Raw genomic sequence first — 23,774 nt, 5'->3', positions numbered from 1 at the left:
ATGGGGTGCTCTTAGGATCACACCGCCCTCATTACAAAACTGCAGGAGGGTTAGTCACTGACTGACCTGGGGGCAGCAGGTCAGAACCCTCTTTCCTGGGCAGAGCATCTGCCACCATATTATTTCCCCTTTATATGGAAAAACCCTGTTTTGCCTCCTTTATCTGTTCAGTCTCCAAAACATAATATCAGAGAGTATCCATAACTTCACCTACCATCCTGTTACAAACATTTCACAGTGACATTAATGACCAGTGTGTTATCAGATATCAAATGATATATTACATGCCACTTTTTAAATACCTAACTTGAAACCAGTATGTCAAACCTCACAGGAATTGCTGACACAGAATAGTGACCTACCAATGGGCCGCCATGTCACAGTTACACTGGTGTAAATCAATAGTAACTCTACTGAAGTCAATGGGCCTGATTTTCTCTTCATTTTACTTTGGTTTTATACTCCAATTTCAGTGGAATCACTCCTGATTTACTTTTTCAAGAGATGAGGCCTGGCCCTATATCTGACAGCAGCTGGAAGTAATAGCATGTACACTGCAAGATTCAGAACTATAGACCTGTGAAACTTAGAGGCTCTTACCCAGTCCCACTCACAGCCCAGGAAGGGCATGTCAGAGAAGTGGTGGGTACATCGTGTTCTGGCTATTCTCTGCAAGCAGAAGGCCAATGGGAGCTATTGTAACCAGTACATAAGCTAAGAGCAGCCTGGGGCTGCTCCGATTTACAAAGACCCCCTGAATAGCCTGAGAATATGGGAAACACAAACCCCTCCCTTCCCCCCGATGGAAGAGCTGCAACTCACCGCCTATATTTCATAGCTATAGTACATCAAACTGCTTCAGTGTCATGCATATTGAGCAACCTTTCAATCACAAAAGTATTTTCCACCTATTTTACTCTTGGTTAACGTTTTGAAACCTAAAACTAATGACTAAAAGGCAACTTCAGCAAAGGCCGGTCAAGTGGCTTTCAGAATACACAAGGTTATAGGTTAAAGAATCTTGTAGATGTAAGAATATAAGCATGAAATTCTACAGAAAGGCCCCCAAGGGATCCCAATTCAAGTGACTAGGCATAAAGATGTAATTAAAAGCCATAAATCCATCAAACCAAAAATATGTAAACTTAATACATTAACTCATATATATTCTTTTCATCCTCCACATTTGGCTTACTCTAGACTCTTTTTGAGCCTACAAATAAAAAATTAACACTATCAAAAGAAGTATTTCTTTATGTGGAACATGGGTTATCAATAATAAATGGGTTTTATTTTATTTTTAGAGATAATTGCTGGAGGAAGCTCTCTCTACAGACTGAGAGACCTTGGGCATATTATCAATTACTCCAACTATGTCTCCTCTTTACAAAACCCACAAAAGGACAATATCTTACAGCATTTCAGTGCTACTCAGTCATACAAACAAAATTCCCCTTTTGAAAGCTTGTTTGAGGAATGTCAAATACACTCTTCTTTCTTTGCAACAAAACCTTTATTACAACAAAACAGAAAAACTGCTTGCTCTGATCACAATCATGCAAACTGCACCACCATTCTCAACATTTTAACTGGAGGTTGTAAGCCAACCTTTAACCGCAAGTTATGGGCAAGATCCTAGCCCATGGTCCATCTGCAGCATGGAGTTTTCCAGATCTTCACAGCCAATGGATGTGCCACTTCACCAGAGATTAATGTGGATCTTGAGAGAGGTCTCCCCTTGGAGGCGGATGGGCGTATAGCACATCTGGGGCCAGACAACTCCTCCACGTCTCAAGAAGTGGAGTCTACTCCCTGTCGCCAACAATCATATATGGTAGTTGGGGCACTGGAAGTCATATCAGGAAAAGCAGTGCTTACCTGATGTCCCAATGAAGGTGGATTGCTCCATGAGTGAGTAATACATCTTGGACACCAAATGCGTCTACTGGCCCAAACAGCAAACTCCTAGGTGATCATTCTAAACCTGGATTTTCAGCCAGAAGATGGATCTTTTGATCTGAAAATTCCCAGTCCATGGTGATGGGATGGGAGGGTAGCATTGAGTCCTCCAGTGAACCCCCAGCCCTCGTGCAAGGAGATTGCCGGGATCCTAATCCAGACACTTCCTTACCTTCTCCCCCAGCACAAGATCCACATGGGTTAATACAGGCCTAGTAGTAAACTCTATGGCCCCAGCAACGAAGGCGTAGGGTCAGGATCTGTGGGGGCCTGCAGAGAGAGGCAGGAAGCACATTTGTATAACATCTTCTCTCCCAATCCTTCAAACCACGCTGTGGTTCCCTAACATGGATCAGGAGCAAATCCCTCTCTCCACTCTACTGACTAGTTCCTACCAGTTTCAGGACCAGTTGGCTCAGTGCAGAACAGGCTTACAAGACAGTATGGGACTTTTGCTCCTCTTACCGGTGCATGCAGAATTTGGCCTTCAATTTGGATTACTTGACTTTCTCATCAGAAGCTAAATTGTCTTCAGCCCCTTCTCTTTTATTGGAATCATAGTTTTTATACTCCAAGCAGTCAACACCCTGCTGCAACCGGTGTATGCGTTTAACACAAGGCTCACAAAATGGGTGGCATTGCTAGTACTTTTAAAATAAAGTCATCCTGAGGAACATCCTATATTTCTATTGCTCAGCATTTCTTCTTCCCAATTTCAGCCTAGAAACTAAACTCAGCTCTGATGCTCTAAAAACAGTAATAGAAGAAAGCATAATACAGGAAGAAGTCAGTATGTTTCTTAAAATAATTTTGAATGTAGTATGTGTGAGATACTAGATAGCCATTACCATGAACCACATGGAAACAGCTCACTTACTGGCTTCCATACAACAATTTCTTATAGTTAGGATACAAGGGGCAGTAACACATTATTCCCAAATAAATGAGACAAGTTCAGTTGACTTCAATGGCCATTTATACCAGCTGAGGATCTGACCCCACATCATTAAGCCTTATAAAGGAGAGTTTTTTAGACAGATGCTGGAAGGTATTTAATAGGCCAATTTGGGAATCCAGCTACAAGTGACTGCCTCTCAGCCTATACCTCGTCATAACAGTTAAGGTCATCTGGGATGCTCTGGTTTCCATTTGTAAGTGAATTCCCCAGGACAACAATAGCACTTTCACAGTAGAAGGTCTTCACCTTTGGAACTAGCTCTGGAAGTCTACCAAAGCCTATGTGAACATCACGACAGGCACGTGTATTTGGTTTAGCCTGGCTATTTTTTTTCTGGCTGTCGTGCTTGATGTTCATAGTAGTTTGGCTTCTGTTATGCAGTAGCTGCAGCATGGGTAGTAGTTTTTATGCTTTTCATTGATATGTTCTGTCATAGTACCTAAAAGCTCTGGTAGCAGGTACTCAGAAAGGGCCTAATCACAGAATCATAGGACTGGAAAGGACCTTGAGAGGTCATCTAGTCCAGTGCCCTGCAATCATGGCAGGACTTAGTATTATTTAGACCATCCCTGACAGATGTTTGTCTAACCTGCTCTTAAAAATCTGCAATGATGGAGATTCCACAACCTCTCTAGGCAACTTATCCTAGTGCTTAACCACACTAACAGTGAGGAAGTTTTTGCGGCAATTTAAGCCCATTGCTTATTGTCCTATCCTCAGACGTTAAGAAGAACAATTTTTCTCCCTCCTCCTTGTAACAACCTTTTATGTACTTGAAAACTCAGTCTTCTCAAAACAAACCCAATTTTTTCAATATTCTCTCATAGGTCGTGTTTTCTAGACCTTTAATCATGTTTGTTGCTCTTCTCTGGACTTTCTCCAACTTGTCCACATCTTTCCTGAAATGTGGTGCCCGGATCTGGATACAATACTCCAGTTGAGGTCGTATAAGCGCAGAGTAGAGCGGAAGAATTACTCCTCGTGTCTTGCTTACAACACTCCTGTTATTACATCCCAGAATGATGTTCGCTTCTTTTGCAACAGTGTTACACTGTTGACTCCTATTTAGCTTGTGATCCACTATGACCCCCAGATCCCCTTCCCCAGTACTCCTTCCTGGGCAGTCATTTCCCATATTGTATGTATGCAACTGATTGTTCCTTCCTAAGTGGAGTACTTTGCATTTGTTCTTACTGAATTTCATCCTATTTACTTCAGATCATTTCTCCAGTTTGTCTAGATCATTTTGAATTACATTCCGATCCTCCAAAGCATTTGCAACTGCTCCCAGCTTGGTATCGTCTGCAAACTTTATAAGTGTACTCTCTATGCCATTATCTAAATCACTGATGAAAATGTTGAACAGAACCAGACCCATAACTGATCCCTGTGGGACCCCACTCGATATGCTCTTCCAGCTTCACTGTGAACCACTGACACCTACTCTCTGGGAATGGTTTTCTAAACAGTTATGCACCCACCTTATATTAGCTCCATCTAGGCTGTATTTCCCCAGTTTGTTTATCAGAAGGTCATGCAAGACTGTACCAAAAGACTTACTAAAGCCAAGCTATACCACATCTACTGCTTCCCCCCATCCACAAGGCTTGTTACCCTGTCAAAGAAAGCGATTAGGTTGATCTTGACAAACCCAAGCTGACTGTTACTTATCACCTTATTATCTTCTGGATGTTTGCAAATTGATTACTTAATTATTTGTTCCATTATCTTTCTGGGTACTGAAGTTAAGATGATTGGTCTGTAATTCCCTGGGTTGTCCTTATTTCCCTTTTTATAGATTGGCACTGTATTTACCCTTTTCCAGTCCTCTGGAATCTCTCCTGTTTTCTAAGACTTCTCAATAATAATCGCTAATGGCTCCTCAGTCAGCTCCTTGAATATTCTAGGAGGTACTTCATCAGACCCTGGTGACTTGAAGACATCTAACTTGTCTAAGTAATTTTGAACTTGTTCCTTCCCTATTTTAGCCTCTGATCCTACCTCATTTTCAATGGCATTCACTATGTTGGACGTCCAGTCGCTACTTATCTTTTTGGTGAAAACTGAAACAAAAGAGTCATTTGGCACTTCTGCCATTTCCACATTTTTTATTATTGTCCCCCCCCAACCCCATTGAATAGTGGGCCCTGTCCTTGGTCTTCCTCTTGCTTCTAATGTATTTGTAGAATATTTTCTTGTTACCCTTTATGGGCTTGTCTCCAGTACCACTTACGTCGATGTAACTTACGTTGCTCAGGGGTGTGTAAAAGTCATCCCACCTGAGCAACATAAGTTACATCGACTTAAAGCAGTGTCTACACTGCACTATGTCAGCAGGAGATGCTCTCCCGTTGGTATAGCATGTCTTCGCCAGATGCACTAACCCTAAGCCTCTAGCTAGTTTAATCTCATTTTGTGCCTTGGCCTTTCTAATTTTGTCCCTACATACTTGTGTTATTTGTTTATATTCATCCTTTGTAATTTAACCTAGTTTCCACTTTTTGTAGGACTCTTTTTTGAGTTTCAGATCATTGAAGATCTTCGGGTTAAGCCAAAGTGCTCTCTTGCCATACTTCCTATCTTTCTTATGCAGTGGGATAGTTTGCTCTTGTGCCCTTAATAATGTCTTAATAAAAAACTGCCAGCGCTCTTGAACTGCTTTTTCCTTAAGACTTGCTTCCCATGGGATCTTACCAGCCAACTTCCTGAATACGCTAGTCTGACTTCTTGAAATCCATTATCTTTATTGTGCTGTTTTCCCTCCTACCATTTCATGATCACTTTCACCCAAGCTGCCTTCCACTTTCAAATTTTCGACCAGTTCCTCCCTATTTGTCAAAATCAAATCTAGAACGGCCTCTCCCCTATTAGCTTTCTCCACCTTCTGAAATAAAAAATTGTCTCCAATGCATTCCAAGAACTTGTTGGATAATCTGTGCCCTGCTGTGTTATTTTCCCAACAGATGTCTGAGTAGCTGAGGTCCCCCACCGCCACCAAGTCCTATGCTTTGGATGATTTTCTTAGTTGTTTAAAAAAAAGACTCTTCCACCTCTTCTTCATGGATAGATAGTCTGTAGTAGACCCCCTACCATGACATCACCCTTGTTTCCTACAATGAGAAACGCTGAGTGCTCTCCAATTCTCATTGGGAGTGTAATCCAGACCCAAAATCAATAACAAGTAAATAAAATATCACAAGCTAGGGCATCATCAGACAAACTGTATCCTTGAGAAATTGGAGAATTGGTCTGAAATCAACAAGATGAAATTCAATAAAGAGAAGTACAAAGTGCCACACTTAGGAAGAAAAAATCAAATGTGCAGCTACAAAATGGGGAATATGTTGGTTAGACTGTAGTACTGCAGAAGAGGATCTGGGGGTTATAGTGGATCACAAACTGAGTATGAATCAATAATGTGATATAGTTGCAGAAAATTGTTAATACGATTCTGGGGGGTATTAACAAGAGCATTGTATGTAAGAAATGAGAGGCAATTGTCCCACTCTACTCTGCACTAGCAGGGTCTCACCTGGTATACTGCGTCCGGTTCTAGGCACCACACTTTAAGGAAGATGCAGACAAATTGAAGAGAGTCCAGAGGACAGCAATAAAAATGATAAAAGATATAGAAAATCTGACCTATGAGGAAAAGTTTAAAAAACTGGGCATGTATAGTCTTCAGAAAACAAGACTGAGTGGGGAACCTGATAACAGTCTTCAAATATGTTAAGGGCTGTTATAAAGAGGATGGTGACCAATTGTTCTCCAGGTCCACTGAAAGTAGCATAAGGGCGTAATCAGGTTAAACTGCAGCAATGGAGATTTAGGTTAGATATTAATAAAAACTTTCTAACTATAAGCATAGATAAGCTCTGGAATGGGCTTCCAAGAGAGGTTGTGGAATCCCCCTCACTGGAGGTTTTTAAGTATTAGGTTGGACAAACACCTGCAATGGATGGTCTAGGTTTACATAGTCCTGCCTCAGCACAAGGGTCTGGACTAGATGACTTCTCAAGATCTCTTCCATTGCTATAATTCTATGATTCTACGCTTAAAAAGAGAGGGTAAAATGAACTGAATATGCCTATTAAAACACTCCAGCAAAATCAGTCCATTCTCAGTGAGATCAGTATTGACCAATATATTAACTCTACAAGTCTTCTACCTACCTTAATGGTAGCACAAAATACATTTCAACATTTGTATGTTGTGGTAAAATCGGATACACTTTAAACATAATCCTTTGAATGCTGTGAAAACTAGAACTAATGCTTTGCTTCCACAGTTAATGCTGAGAGCCTTTCAATGTTCACCCTAAATAGAGGTATCAAGTTTCAGTTTTGTTCAGAATGCTTTCATGTCATAGTCACTGAGTAGTGTAAAATCCCCCAACAACGTTAGCAGAAGATTTGCTAAGAGCTAAATGAAAATTGATCATTTTCCCACTCCCGTCTCGTGTTCTAATCAATTCTGTACAAGTACTGACGACATATGGTAATACTGGCCTCCATCTCAATGAGAAATTCAGATCAGTTTACTAAATTCCAAGAATACTGAATAAAGCCTGAATTTAAGGCATGATTCATGGGAAGAGGAATAGTTCTGTATATTTAACCTTTAGTGTTGGCACATCTTCAGATCCTGCCATAAGCATTAATGCAATTTGCATTAGCACAATATGTAAGCAACAAAGCCTGATTCTAAGTGCTAAAAGTAAACACGCAAAAATGAACATGAACATGTGGCTGTTTAAAATGAATGGTTTTGTTTATATCATTTAAACATTTTTTCCTACATGCAAATGAACATCTCTTAATTATTACATTAAAGCAGGGGTAGTCAATAAGCAGACTGCGGGACAAATCCAGACCGCCAGATGCTTTTGAACGGACCCTGAAATCTTTTTATTTACTTGTTATCATTATTGTAATGTTTTAATTATTTTCTCTAGAGTCTGGACCTTGAGTATACCTTGACCAAGAAATCTGGATCTTGACAAAAAATAATTGACTACCTTAAAGCTTGTGCAACTTCAACGTTAGAGAAAAGTCAGTCAAAATGGACTACTTGTCTGTGTGTGTGTAGATACAGATGTGTTTTAAAGAAAGGATGGTGTCCAAGGTTTTATAGTCTTGGGTCAACAATAATTAAGTATGAACCATAAAGTTAAACAAGTTTGATGTGTGTGCTGTTCAATAAAAGCATGCATTATACCTTCAAACACAACCCCCTGCAATACAGACTATTCCACTTATGCTACTGCATCACCCAGAGCATCTTTTAAAATAACATTTACACCAACGGTTTATATTCATTTTAATTTACTTGGAAGAAAAATCAGTTATTATGCAAAGTTACATACACCCCTTGCTGGTAATATTCATTTGAAAACAATATTTTGTGCATCTCTACAAACATTTTCTTCTTTTCATGTTTTTAATAATACATTTTTATTAAGAAAAAACAAGATAACCCGTTTTTAGTACAATTCCATAACAGCATCACTTTGCTACTGGATGAATACAACAGTACAATAGTTTCTGCAATCTGGCAAGGATCCACCATAGTTCATCAATACAGTAATCTAACAATACAACAGTAAGAGCCCACTGCAATATGCAGATAAGCATCTTCTAGGTACTACCATGTCATCATTAAACCTCTAATCCATTCTCATTCTTCTGAACCCTTATCTGTTCCCTAAACACGCTCCACTTGGCCCTGACACACTCTGCACCACCCCATACTTCCTGTTCCACAGATTCGCCGGGTCCCTGCTAGTTAGCTGTCAAGTTTCAGAGCTATTTTAAGTCAGACTCATTTTTACAATTCTAATGGATTATTTCCTAAGGTTCCTGGCTTTGTTTCCGGTTCCTAAAGCATTTTTTCTCTTCAAATGATAGTGACCCACTTGCAACCAGTGACCCCAGCTAGACAGCCCCCACCCTCACCCCCAGTTTAAAACTACCAGACTTGGCATCCCAGTTGCAAGTGAGAAGTTCCCTATTGCAGCATCCAATTGTCACTGTCGGTGCCAGTTTTTATTATTAATTACTATTTTTATTATGATACACCTAGATACCCCAACTAATATCAGATCCCTTTGTGCTAAGCACTGAAAACAAAAAAATAGTAAGAGACAGTTTCTGCCCCAAAGACAATACAGACAAAGGGAAGGAAAAAAGACTATTGTCCCCATTTTACAGATGGGAAATGGAAGCACAGAGAGATTAAATGACTTGCCCAAGTTCACACAGGAAGTCTGTGGCAGATCTGAGAATTAAGGCCAGATCTCTTGAGTCACAGTCCAGTGCCTTAACCATAGACCATTCTTCCTTCATTTGAACTCAGTGGGAGCTGTGGATGCTTAGAAGCTCTGGAAATAAAGTCCTAGTTTTCTCACGTTGGGCACACAAAAACAGACACATAAAATTAGCAGACACATATGAAAACTCTGACTTAAGTGACTTCCCAAAGATGACAGAGTGTGGCAGAGGCAGGAACAGAACTCAAGTTTCTTGATCAGTACATTCTTTACTCGACTACATTGGCAATGTAAGTAGGGAATACTCCTTCTAGGACTAGGGGTTCCAGGTCAGAGGATGGGGATAGTATGTATGATAAGTTGAGTTCCACAGATTTTCACCTATACTAAAAAAAGAGAGCCTGATAACCTTAATTACACAGACCTCCCCCACTCTTAACCTGAGTAACATCCAACCAGATCTAGGTCATGAAGGTAATTCAGTTCAAAGAAGGAAAACAGAGCCTTTCTAAAATATTATTCCATTCAGGAAATGTATACAAATCCAGGTAGAAAGTTTCTTCCTTCTAGAAAGGATGGTGTAAAATAGTGGTCTCTTCATAGGAAAAATCTGTTCAAGAGCAGGCCAGTTTAAGCTTGCCCTCCCCTGTTTCAGTGTGTTCTCAGTAGGTAGAGTGATTTGGACTCAGATAATGCCATTTCCATGGGGTTGGAGGTCCGTGTATCAAGGGTATGGAGAAAGAAGTGAGGAGGATCCTGCTCTGGGTAGAGAAAAATCTCTTGGTGATTTTGTCAGCCCACATTCCAAGAGTCTTGAACTGTCAAGTCAAGAGAATCAGTCACAATCTGCAGCAGCAGGAGAGATGAGCACTGCCTCCCACAGTCTTGCTATTAACATGTCAGAAGTTGGTTGGGATCACGTAGGTGGAACTCTTGGCAAAAACAATAAAACAATACTACATATTTCAACAGGTTCAAAGTAACCTCAGATGTTAGGAGCAGATGCTCTTTCACACCCCTGCAATTTTTAACTGGTTTATGTGTTTCCTCCCTTTCTGTCTAATAGGCCAGGGTGTTGAAGAAATTAGCTCAAGAAAGAGCAAGAGCAATATTAATGACCCTCCACCAGCCCAGGAGGCTGCAGTCTCAGGAGCTAATTGTGGAATCATAACTTCCCCCATTTCAGATCCCCCTGTGAGACGACCAATTGCCTCAGGCATCAGCGCTGCATGATAATCCTGCTCACCTGTGTTTTAGAAGGGCATGCCTGACAATCCAAAATGTTTTAGGCAAGCTGATTACAACCCTGCTTCAGTCCCATGAGCTTTCATAGCCTTTTACACAGCATGGGGACTACTGCAGGGCTGAGGACACACTAGCTTACCTGGTTGCTCATTTCAGTACGTTTGATCTGACATTGTCACTATCCCCTTTATTAGGCTCCACATGTACCTGAAAACCGCATCTGATCTCATAGCCTGAAGCACTCGACAGCCAAGTCTATGCAAGATTCCGTGTTGCAGAATTAAATGTTAAAGATGCATCCAAAAAATGCCCTGTAGCTCATATTTACTAACAAAGATGCACCTTCTACACTGAGGCATCTTTTGAAATGTTAAATATGAAACATTTTAAAGGGAATTTAGTGCTATAAAAGGCACTAAAAACTGGAACATCAAAACTGGAGTTCCCTACTCTCCACCGGGTAAGTACAGAGTGTTAGCACAAGCTTCCCCCATACCATTCCCCCAATGTGTGGTAACACTATTACAGCGGGGACAGTTTGCGGGGTTAAAATAGTCCCACAGCAAAATAAAGATGAATCACAGGTTAGTCAAGGCCTGGTAAGTCATTCCAAACAATCAGCTGACTTCACCAAATTCCAGACCCAACTGCCCCACATTCTAAAGAGCTCAAAAGATAAACTGAATATGGAGGGAAAGAAAGCCAACTCACAACAGAGAACAAGGGCTACCTCACCCTCCTTAAGAAGTTCAGATCTCTTACACACTCAGAGGCACTAGAAGTTGTGAGGGTCATTCACATGTGAATTGGATCCTTGCTTATCCAGGTAAGCTCAATTGTTTGAGTGAAATCCAAGGAAGCTCACCTGGATCCACTACTGATGACCTCCTTTAAACCTTCTTCAGAGAAGACTATTAACCTACATCCCTGAAGCATGCAATAGTCCAACCAATATTTCAGAAACTAACACTAGAAGCCAGAGATCTCACAAACGACTACCCCATCTCCAAGCTTCCTGTCCCTGGCAAACTGACTGAATTAAGTGGTTGTGACCATACTCTGATAGCACCCAAAGTGATGATGGGCAACTGGTCATCAAGCGCCCTCACATACTGAGCCCCCCAAGCTTCAAACCTGTACCCTCTCTATTTTTTTAGCATACATGTGAAACCCCTGGGGAAGGTCATGTGATGCCCCAGGTTCTAGTGTCACCAATATGAAGAATAGAGTGTCATCAGCATCTCTATGACTAATGCTATCACAAAGGTGTCACAATACCTGCACAAAATAATCACTTGGATGAAAACCAAGCTGGCTGGAGCTCAGTCCAGGCAAGATCCAAAGAGTTATTAGCAGGAAGGGGAAAACAAACTTTGAGGAACTAGCCAAGACCCTGACAACACTCTCTGTGGAAGGAATCTCCTTCTGTTTGCTGAATTAGTGTGAGGCCTTGGAGTATTTTTAGTTTCATCACCGTTCCTTGATAACTAGATATCAACAGTAATCAGGATAATGTGCTTCATCTCCTGCTTGTCAGGAGACTATAGCCTTTCTTTTCAGACAAGGACCTACCAACCACGATACAAATGTTCATCAACTCAATACTGGACTACTATATTTCCCGCCTCTAGAGAGAGCAGTCACGGCCACTCAGAGACTGTAACTTGTGCAACATATAGCTAGTCCACCTCTTGAGAATACAAGAGGCTGAATACAAGAAGCTGGTACTCAGCTCTCTCCAGTGACTCACTCTTACCATTAAAGGAGCTAAGGATGCCTCAGTTTCAATCCCAGCTCTGAAACTGGCACTTCCTGTGCTCTTGGCCTCACTTAAGCTTGGTCTAAACACACAGTTTGTACCAATATAACTATTTGTGCTAGGGAAGTGATTTTTTACTGAAAGAGTTAACTATACCAGTATAACTACGGGCCTATTGTGAACATAGTTATACTGGCATAATGGTGTCTTAACCCAGTATAGCTTATCCCTCTTCCCATACAGGAATGGAGATGGATGGATGGATGGATGGACGGACGGATGGATGGACAGACAGACAGACAGTATAAAGCACCTTTACATCTATATAGCTGCATCCACATTTGGGGACTGTACTGCTCTAACTATACCAGTATAAGTAAGGAGGTATAACTGTTGTGTGTAGGCCAACACTAACCTCTCTGCCTGTTTCCCTCCTTTCTGAGGTCCATATGCTGCTTTGACATCTCTTTAGAAATGAGACTTACTTACCTCACAGGGGCATTGAATGGATTAATTAATTAACATTTGTCAAGTGCTGTGAAGATTTTAAACACTAAGCATTATTATTATTATTATTTAAATCTACATGCCCATTCAATCCTTGGCCTCTCTTGTGTGACTGCCAACAACTATGCCAATTAGTGCTAATTGTTGTGCTGTGGTTTGTGATGAGGATATCTGCCAAATGGGAATGAGACTGTGACCACCAAGTATTTTCCTATAGGTCACCAAACAGCTGTCAAATTATAACAACTTTCAGTCATTACCAACCGGGTCTCAATTCAAACCAGAACGCCATTAGTAAAAGACTCTGTATCCCATTACCAATTCCCTGAGGCATCCAGTCTGCCAGACAAATACAAAACTTTTTATTAGAGATAAACCAAGACTCATTCTTTTTTATTTTTTTACACAGAATAAGTACATGGCCCAGTAAACGGACACTGATACTGCAATATTTAATGCTAATCTGTGTTACTTCCACATTAAACTTTGCTTGCTTCTACACATGCTTGATTAAAACTACATCTTAGTTCACTTTCAGGTATCATTGTGACAGCAAATAGTAAAGAAAACACAGAAAGAAGGGAATTGATAGTGTAGAGTGTAGTAAATTTCTTGTTTAAGAACTTGGTTCTGGAGTTTTAACTGAGGCTAAGATTAATATTTTTCTTAACAGTTGTCCATATATGGTCAGTGGACTTTCAGGACTTTAAAAAGATAACACAACAAATGTGTACCAGTAGACACTGAATATCTCTCTAGCACTGAAACCTCATTTTAAGTTACCTTTTACTCAAAGGGCAGCAGCACAAAAGTTAAATTAATCATAGTATTCTCAAACAATTATTATCCTTTAAGGCAGGTTACAGAAACTCATCCTTTGGACAGCAAACAATATTTTGACTTTTTACTCTAATTTGAATTCAAACCCTTATCAGCTGCACCATGTATGAGAATGCAACTTCCCTCTTTCATCAATAATTATGTCCTTCTTTCATCTATAAACCACCCACCCACCTTCCCAAAGAGCCTCTGTACCAGGTATAGAGACCTTTCTGAATCTGTGCTGAAAGATTCCTTAATTATCATGGCAAAGGCCACAAATCCTTTGAGCACATAGCAAGTTCAAAGAAGTAGCCTTCTTGTGTTTACTCATCCCATAGTATGTTAATTCCTTGTCATTAGTTCTATCTTTATTTTCAATGTATGGACTTGCCACTGTCTGAAAGAGAAGCTGCTTTTTAAAATATTGTTATGTAATTAAACAAGAAACCAAAATAAAAGCTGCCTTGCTAGCACATTATGAAACATTATAAAATGCTCAACCTGCCAACACACTGGTTCAGATCCTCAACTGTTGTAAATCAACATAGCTCCACCGACTTCAGAGTAATGCCAGATTACGCCAGCTGAGGATCGGGACCATTGACCATTATCTCCTGTTGCCTTCAAAGTGCACTGGTGTACAGTAAATTAATAGGGACTCTTGCTGTTGATTGTGTTGTCTTCCTCTGTACTAAGTAGTTTATTTGCTGAACTAAATGTATTGTGGGCATTTGAAAATACAATTTCAACCATTAAATATCCTGTAACTCTACAGCTTCAGCTCTTTGAGATTATCATACTCTACTCAATAAACTAACCACTCTTTGTATCTATTACTCTAAGAACAAGTTTGTCAAGGTTTTAACACTGCGACAGCTATTAAATTATTACTTTCCTGTGCATGCTTTGAACCCTGAAGAAAAGGGGGATTAATTTACCCATCATCAAGTACTTATCAGGGAGGTTCCCCGGAGACTTACACAAATGAGACCACACAAACAGGCCTTTGGAGACAGGTCTCTTCACCTGAACACCTGGGCAAGACCCATTGACTTTCCAGCATATGTATTTTTTCCCATGACAAAGATCCATTTACTTTTCTATCTAAATATAGGACCCCATTACTTTCCAATAAAGGCAGAAACTCCTATAAGAATAATAAGGATTCAGGCATTGTATGCTTCGTTTAAAGCCAGTATATCACATACACTTAACAATAGGAAATTAAACTTCTATTCACCATTCATGGGGATCCAGACAACAGGAGGTCCAATAGTGCTGCCGTCAGTTGAGATAAAGCACATGACATTTTACACTAAAGAAACAAGGACTTGATCCAAAGCCCACTGAAGTCAATGGAAAGACTCCTATTGATTTCACAGGGCTTTAGATCAAGCCCTAAGGTACTATAATCTGAACTTTGCATACTGACACTGCAGTACAATGCACCTCCAAACAAAACTATATTTAGATTCAATGGGAATTCTGCAGATCATACAGGAACTCTTTGAATGAAAATGAAGGTCAAGAGGGTTTGGCTTCCTCTGCAGACCTCTCCCCTCCTTCTTGCAAACATCCAGATAAGCATTGTTTGGAAAACAATGTTACTTCCAATGCTATCAAAAATGTAATACACATTTTGTCTGCCTTGTAAATGAACTACTAGGGTTTTCTGTTCTATGTTGTCCCACTACCTAATCTTTGTGATCTCTTAATGTGTCTAGTCATGATTGTATATGCTTTTTACTTATAATGGCTTTTAAGAGTGATGTTTCACATACTTTTGCTAGAAGAACATATTAATAATATAATGCAACTAACATATGCATATCATATACACAGAGGAAGACGACGACTGTGCAGATAAACACACTACCCATAGGTAAAGCAATGCATATGGCAAATGAAAGCCCCAGAAACTCATGCATTATACACTCATTCATTATCAGATATTCATCAATGTCTAGTAGAAGGCATAAATGCATGAGAATATGATGTGACCAAGATTTGCCCTGGTGAGATTAAGAACAGGAGTCAACCCACCAAGCAGAGATGTGTATTCAAGCATCCAGACATTTAGGGCCTAGCAAAACCATCCTTCATAAACTTTCTTTCCAAATTATGTGAATGAAATATGTAGGCACATCGGGAACATCACAGTTTAACGTTCGGTAGCATTTTATGGCCTCCATGAAATGAGCAATTGTTAGTGCCACTTTAGTGCTACTGCCAATTGTTAGTGATCTTGCAATAGAACAAATTAATGTCCTGTAAAGCACAGTTGCCGTTTCAGCTCAGACTATCTCCAGAACTATGTGACTGGGGCTCTGAGACACAGGCCACTTACACCAACTTCTACCAAGTTTGACAAAGGGCACTTCTGGCACTTCATGTTCTTAGTGTGAGGAAAGACTGCACAGTCTGGACTGACTTTGATCTCTGATACAGTGTGTGTTCCTGACTGCATGCCACACAATGTTTAATCTACTTTCCAGCTCACACTGTCAGCAAAAAGTAATGTTGGCAATCAGCTATTTGTATGTACTGGGTGAGTTTGCAACGGCTGCAATTTCATTGTGCTAAAGAAGAGTTTGAAATCTGAAGTCTTTGAAATGTTTTTAACCATTTTTAGTACTGAAATCACTCATGTTATAATCAAATCACATGCAAAATAGTACAGACATAGAGTGATCTAGATGTATACTATATAGAGCCCTAGATCTGTACTCATAGACTTATAGACTTTGAGGCCAGTAGGAAACATTGTGATCATCTAGTCTGACCTCCTGCACATTGCAGACCACAGAACCTCCTCCCCCCCCACACACACTCCTGTAATAGACCCATAACCTCCAGCTGAGTTATTGAAGTCCTCAAATCATGATTTACAGACTTCAAGTTACAGAGAATCCACCATTTACTCTAGTTTAAATCAGCAAGTGACCAGTGCCCCACACAGCAGAGGAAGGTGAAAACCTGCAGGGTCTCTGCCAATCTGACCTGAGGGGAAATTCCTTCCTGACCCCAAATATATTAGACCCACCAGCCTGACAGCTGGGAAAGAATTCATTGTAGTAACTCAGAGCCTTCTCCATCTAGAGTCTCATCTCCAGCTGTTAGGGATATTTGCCACTAGCAGTCACAGATGGGCCACGTGCCACTGTAAAGCAATCCTACCATACCATCCCTTCCATATACTTATCAAGCTCAGTCTTAAAACTAGTTAGGTTTTTTTTGCCCCCTCTACTCCCCTTGCAGCTCTGGATCAGCACTATGCAAAGATCTAGACTTGCACTATGTATAGACACAGGTATTTACTATGCAGAGATCTAGCTCTGCAGCCTAGCAGCTAGATCTATTACTCTAAAACAGCGCAGAGACCCAGAAAAGTACTATGCAGAAAGCTAGATAGCAGTAGCACTGAGTTGCAGATGCTGAGCTCTAGAGAGGTACCAGGAACCTTGGCTGCACAGCTCTACACATGCTATGTGTTAGACAGCCCTCCTCACCCAGATTTGTGTAGTATACAAAGATCTAGCTGTAGCCAGGTACTGGGTGGCCACAGTGTAGAGCTCTAGGTAAGGGCCCCACAGCTCTCCAGCTGTGTGCGCTCCAGATGCGATTGCGCAACCCCATTCCGCGTGAGCCTGTGCCCGGGCAGGGGGCAAGGGCCCGGCTTACCGGCAGGGAGTTAGCTGGGCTGCTGCTGGCGGCCAGTTTCACGGCTTGCTTCTTGAGTTCGGCCAGTTTGACCTGGCAGTTCTTGCACCATCCTCCTTTCCCGGTTCTCTCGAAGTGCCCCAGCTCGGCCAGCGAGACGGCCCCAGCTCCCTCCGGAGCGGGGCGGCTGCCGCAACGGTCCTCATCGGCGGCAGGCGGCAGCCTCTTCCTAGGGGCGAGCTCCAGAGACAGCGGGGCCGGCTCTCGCCCAGAGCTTCCCTCCGCGATCTGCAAAGAGAGAAGGACTCAGGACGGTGCAAGGAGCCAGCAGCTCCCGTTATCTGGGGCAGCCTGCAAAGAGGGGCCCCTGCGCCTGGGAGGGGAACCCTGCAAAGAGCAGCCTCCGGGCCGGACCGGAGCAAAAAGTCAACTCTGTAGCCCACGGCCGGGTGCACTGACCGGCTCCCGCGCACGCTGCTCGCACAGCCTCCCGTGCAAAGTCCCCTCGTGCCTCCCAAGCGCGCGGCCAACTTCAGGAGCAACAAACTCCGAGCACCTGGGGGATCCGCGCGCGCAGGGCAAGGGTGAAACCTCTCGCGCTCTGCACCAGGCTCCATTAGCCTTCGCTGAAAAGTTCCGCCCCAACTTACCCCCGCAGCCCGGTGTTCAGAGCCCAGACACCTTCTCCCACCTGGGTTCTCTGCAGCCCGGATCATGGTTCCGGACCAGGCAGGTTTTTGTCACCTGGACCCTGACCCACCCGCGCGCCCAGATCCCAGCTCTTTGCAGCTACACTGGGCTGCGCAGTCCCGAGCTGTCCTGAAAGACCTTCCTGCCCATTGCCAAGTCCAGGGACCGGGGGCTGCAAAGTCCGGCTCCTTGGTTTCCACTTGCAAGGGCGGCTGCTGCGGCGGGCGGCGGCCTGGAGCTACGTAATGTTTCCTCCCATGTTGTTGGAACTCAAAGGAGTAAAGTTTGGGTTGCAAGTTCGCGAGAGAAGCCCCGGACTGAGCCAGCGGGCGGAGCAGGCGGGAGGAGAAGGCGGAGGAGGAGTGAGCTCCCCACCTCGGGGCAGAAAGGGACCGAGCGCACTGGAGCGCGTTAGGAAAAACTGCTCCGAGAGGAGGAGGGGCTCCGCGTGGGGTGGGGTGAACGAGGTGGGAGCCGCTAGAGTCTGAGCGTTTCTTTGCCACATTGACCCTGCAGGCTCCGTTCGGCTCCAAACTCTCCGGAGCGTTCGTGGGGTGCCTGCCGCGCGAGCCCCTTCAAATAAAAATTTCCCCAACAGTGACAAGGGGGTTGCTTGTTGGGAGTGTGCATGGGGCAGCCCGAGCCAAACTTTCCAAACAACTCTCAGGATCCGGCTTTTAAACTGCTACATCATGGGAGGGGGGAAGGGTGCCTGCGAAGGAAATGGGGTTGAACCCTGGGCTCTGCACTTCAAACTAGCAAGAAAGGAGGCACAGCTCGTCCTTTGAGTTACTCTCGCCGTTTGTTTTATGCCACGTGCCTGGAGAGCTCGCTCGCTCGAGGAATCTCTCCCGTTGCAGCTCGGTGCCTGGCCCCAGCCACGTGTGCTCGGGTGGCGTTTGAGAGCCTCGCGCACCTTGCACAGGTGACTCTCCGCGCTCTCGCCCCCACACACACGCTGGAGTCTGTGTACCGCTCCGCCCGCTCCCATCAGCTCTTTAGGAATGTGCATGTGACAGCTGACCCGACAGGTGGAGAAATCCCCGTTCCTCAGCTAATTGTCTCCCTGGCTGCCGTTCCGCCTCCTGTCCTTAGCACTTGTGTTGCAGGCAGGCAGACGGGTGGAACCCTTCCTTGCCCCTGATTGCTACGCTTCACCCCCCCCCCCCCCCAGGACAACAAAGATCCCGCCGGTTCTGTTCTGACCCGCGGAGAGGATCTGGATGCGTTTTACACCTGCAAGAGTGTGACGGGCAGTGGCTTCACACTTCACTCTCGCAGGCAGGGTAGTTGCGTGGCTTGGGTCTTTGCTATTTATGTGTCTGAGACCTGCTTGCCCTGTCCAGCTACTGCTCTCGCACCGGATAGTCTGAGCCCTTCCAGTGCATAAGTACCTGAATGAAGCAACCGCGAGGGCTGGGGCAATATACTCTGGTCTCTGGTCGCAGGCTAAGAGCGGTCCCTGTGATTGGAGCGCCATCTGCTGGCCCCGTGCTACTCCGCACTTTGGTGGCAGAGACTTGGCCATGTGCTTGCATAGGTCCCCCGCGAATTCAGTCTACACGCTCTCACTCTGCGCTCCCCAGACCCACTTAGAAGGGGCGGAGGGGGTTCACTCCGGAAACACACAGCCACAAGTGGTTTCTTTAGTGTGCCTCATTGCAGAGCCGCTAGACTGCCTCGCATGCGTGCATTTGACTTTGGGCAGGCGGGTTGGAAACTTTCGGTTCCCCTCTGCGCACACATAATCCCCATTAAATACAGGACAACGATATGTACCAGCATTACACTCGCGTGATTTGTGTTTGACTCAGTATGGTTATAATAATAACGCGCTGCGCCTCTTGCAGCTCACTTTTGGACACAGGTGAGTGAAGAGCCACAGCCCGAAATGCGGGCTGCCGATAAAAGGTCTTTAAATGGAAAGTCTCTTTGGCCGCGTGACTTTAATCGCTCTTTAGCTCCTGGAGATTTGCACCTGGATTTTCAGGCGCTCAAGCAGTGATCAGGGTGCGCTATAATGCGTGTCGCCTCATCAGGGAGACTGCCTTTACCAGGCAGACTTATCCCAGACGCTTAATCCGTAATGAAAGCTATTAAATGCACGCTTAATGGCTCTGAACTCTGTCGACTGCGCGCTAGCTCCCTTACGCTCCGCTTGATGCGCCACCTCCCCAGACTCTCTTGGGCGGCAGCGGTTCCCCTGCGAGCTCCGGCGCCCCAGCTGGCTCACGCGTGCACTAGGCAGCTCTGCAAAGCTCTTGTTCCCGGTGGGAGCCCAGCATCTCTCCATGTGCCTCTGATGACCGCCATTCCCCATCATCTCCTGCTGCAGGCGAGGTCCCCCGCGGAGTTTATGCGCGCAAATCACAAACGCGCACAAGCCAAACAATGCATCCATCAGGGGAGGCTGGTGAAATCGGAAAATGTGACTCTCCAGGCCTAATTTACAGCAGCCGTTAAAGATCCTGGCCGGAGACCCTCCACTGTAACTAGCCCATCTGGCCACTCACAGCCTCAGGGATGCCCATGGCAAACTTCAATGCCTTTGGCCCCCAAGCAGCCCGCCCTTGCGAACCTTTAGCTGCCCTGCTGCCGGGGCGCTGCACTGTGCGCAGCTGGGAACGCTTCATTAGTACCTTGTCCCTGGCATTAACCTGGGGGCAGAGGAGACAAAGACACACGCATGATTCTGAGTGCTGTGCCCGGTCTCCTTACCGTGTCTACTCAATGCGCTCTGCAGGTCTTCAGTAACTTGCTTAAATATTTCATGCGTCTGAGTAATGGCTGCAAAAGCCTCCTTCGACTCACAGTGTCGGGCTGGATTGCAGCTGGAAAGGGGGAGTGGGCCCTGGGTCCAGCTCCGGTTCTGCGCTGCGAGTCATGCTGCTAGAACTAATCAGGTGCTTTTTTAAAAACACCTTGGATAGACACAGGTATTTCTAAGACACCCCCATTTCGAAGGTTTCCTGTAGATTGAAGCCAACCGCTCCACGCTTTAAGCAATGTGATCCGAGGGAGCCGCCCGGATCCCTTTCAGAAAGGATCATTCAGTAGCTTTGCTGTATTCCGCGCGTTTGCCATTGAGACGGTCATAGAGGAGCCCTGGGAAGGGTGTTTCTAAGCAGCGGTGTCTTTCCCGGATTTAATTGCTGGACTTTTATTGTGCAGCCTGGACTGTTCGTGGTGCTGAAACTGCACGTGGGCTCGTTGCACGTTTCGGAATTTACTTTATACGTAGGAACTAGGAGACACTTAAACCCTACCAAGTTTTCTTTTAGCTTCGGTCTACAACGGGGCGGAAATCGGTGCTTGCAGCCAAACCCAACTCGCCCACTGCTGCCCCTGGCCCCGAGCGCTTTCCTGTCCCAACAACCCCCAGCCGCGGTGGTCTCTCTTACCTTGCCTTTCCTCCGCAGCAGGTGGCTGGTGAAGCCGAAGATGATGTCCGAGTCCAGGCAGAGAGCGCCTATCTCCAGCAGGCTGGGGTTTTTCCTGGTGGCGCTGGAGGGATCGGGTGATTTTTGAAAAGCCATCGTTTGGTTTGAAATATCCGGCTCCCTGAGCGATGGCCAAGAACCACGCTGGGTGCGAGTTACTCCTTCATACTGGCAGGCTGCGCAGGGCTGGGGGTTAGGGAGCCAGTAGCCAGGCAGCAAACCCACCAATATCTCTCGCTCCTTTTTATTTCCCCCTCTAGCGCACCTGGTCTGCTGGGCTCCTCCCGCGGGCGAGCAGCAGCAGCTCCGCTCAGCGTCCCATCAGAGCCGCAGCCTCTTTCCCTCTGTCCCCTGCTTCGCTCCTGCCGGCCATCAGCGCCCAGCCCGCATCGGGCTCGTCTGAGGATGCCCTTGCCGTTGACCCGGAGCGCCTCTCTCCTGCCTCCCCCATGCACTGGTGATTTCTCCGGGGGAGTGCCAGGAAGGCAGGGCTGCCTGTGAAGTCTGTGATGACAGTTAGCAAGGGATGAAGGGAAACGCCCGAGGAAATACTTTTCCAGCCGGGGCTACCGCTCCCCTAAAAGCTTGTTATTAACCAGAGAGCCCGAGTCACACAAGCAGCTGGCTCCGCTCCTCATCGGGGGCGAGGAACGGGTCTCTAATGGCTGGGCTGAAGGGGCGAGCGCCTCTCCTCCGCCACAGACGCGTGCCTGCTGCCTTCAGAGCGACTTCAGTGGCAAGCGGTGGCAGATGCATCCCCCCTCGGCCTCTCTGGCTCTCCGAAGCCCTGTCCAGCAGACCCAGAGGACACGTGGAAACCCTGCAAGCTCCCCCCGCCCGCCCCTAAATCTGACTCCCGGGGTGCAGCCAGGGTACTCCCCGCAGCTCCCCGCACCGCCACCCCCCGGCTTTGCTGCTAACGAGGAAAGTTGGAGGCAGAGCTTTTGCATTTGGTGGCTTCCTCCTGAAAAGTCGCCTGCAGGGAGGGAAGGGAGGAGGGAGGGAGGCAGGCCTAGAGCTGCCTTGGCACGGCTGCCTGGGTGCCCTGCCTACATGGGAGCCGTATAAAAAGTGAGGCTAATTGCCGGCGGGGTGGGTCTCACCGAGAGCCAGCCTAGCTCCCCTGCCTGCCGGAGCTGCGCGGGCTGCTGCCGCCGCTGCCTGGGGCTGCAGGAGCCCCGCGCCCCCTCCACGCCTTGCCCGAGCCAATCCCGCCGGGGCTCGCAGCCACGGTGACATCAGCCTGCGGTGCCGGGCGGACAGGCAGCGCCCCGGCGCGCGGCGGCGAGAGCGAGCGGCCAAGGGGGCAGGGGCGCTAGGCAGCGCATTAATCCCCTTCCCTGTACTTCTCCTCCTAAGCAAACAACTCCCAAAGCGTTGTCCCCGCTTCGGCGTGTCTCCAGCGCGAGTGAGCAGAATAAACTATGCAGCCCGGCTCTGCAGGGGGACCACAGTCGCCGAGCTCAGCCTTGTCGACGCGCCTTTAATTTCTAGTACTCAGGAGCAGCAGCGCAGTCCCGAGATTCACGCCTTCGCAGAGGCGGGATTCCGTAAGAGATCCAAACTGTCACCACTCTGCTTTTCTCTTTCCCCCCCCCAAAAAAAATTACACTCTTGACACCTTCCTATGAATGCTAGAAGCCAGTCTCCAGTCCAGGGTACACTGTTTACACTGAGCTGCGCGTGCCTAAAGTGATTCCTTGTGTAAGAGCTCACACATCTGCCAAGCCATAGGACACCGGATCTACCCTGGGTCCTGCCGGGTTTAATCAATTGCTAGTATAAACAAAAGTTTTGCCAAAGGAAATGGCACTAAAAAGCATCCTGGCTCTTGGTTACCCCCAAAATATACGGGGTCTCCCATTTCAGGCTTCCAGCTGATTAAAAAGCATATATTTTAGACCAATGGTTTTCAATTTTTTTTCCATTTGTGGAACCCTAAAATATTTCGAATGGGGGGCGCCTTTGGGAATCTTAGACATAGTCTGCGGACCCCCCCAGACCATAGCTTGAAAATCACTGTTTTAGACAGCAGCAGCAGCCAATGAATGCAGCGGCTTGTATAATGGCTATGGAATCTGGGATCCAGAGGCAGGCGCTGGATGGAAATTTGTATGAGGACAAAATAGTCAAACGTGTCTGGGGAAAGGAAAAACCCACCATGTGGGGTTTCCTACCGCCTCTCCTCCTCAGGGAGGCGTTTGACTCCAGAGTTGCACTGAGGTGGTTCAATGGGCTCCGAAACTATTAATTCCAAGCCAGTCCTCCGGGAGTCAGAGCCTTAAGCCCCCCCTCCAGCCCAGAACACGTCCTCAGTCCTCCCACCCAGAATCAATCCCTTGCCCTTAGGCCAAGTCTAGCCTCTCTCTCAACCTCCACAATCTCACCCAGAATCAGCCCCCTGCCAAGCCCATCCTATCCCCCCAGGTCCTCAGACCCACCAGGCTCAGGTCCCTTCTCCCTGTG

The 23,774-nt window shown here is 45.6% G+C and overlaps 1 protein-coding gene across 1 annotated transcript in view; it reads right to left on the bottom strand.

The window, feature by feature from the left end:
* The window catches only part of KIF26A (kinesin family member 26A), a 134,830-nt gene extending 113,426 nt beyond the window's left edge, over positions 1-21,404 (bottom strand). Inside the window, exons 1-2 of the mRNA XM_077820533.1 lie at positions 21,270-21,404; positions 17,200-17,466 (exon numbers count right to left, since the gene is read on the bottom strand). Of these exons, the coding sequence (XP_077676659.1) occupies positions 17,200-17,466; positions 21,270-21,404 (402 nt within the window). The remainder of the gene's footprint in view (positions 1-17,199; positions 17,467-21,269) is intronic.
* Positions 21,405-23,774: the final 2,370 nt, after the last annotated feature.

Source organism: Eretmochelys imbricata, chromosome 6 (genome assembly GCF_965152235.1).
Source record: "Eretmochelys imbricata isolate rEreImb1 chromosome 6, rEreImb1.hap1, whole genome shotgun sequence".
Taxonomy (NCBI): domain Eukaryota; kingdom Metazoa; phylum Chordata; order Testudines; family Cheloniidae; genus Eretmochelys; species Eretmochelys imbricata.
The sequence above is the reverse complement of the archived record's forward strand: the minus strand, read 5'-3'. Positions and strand labels throughout refer to the sequence as shown.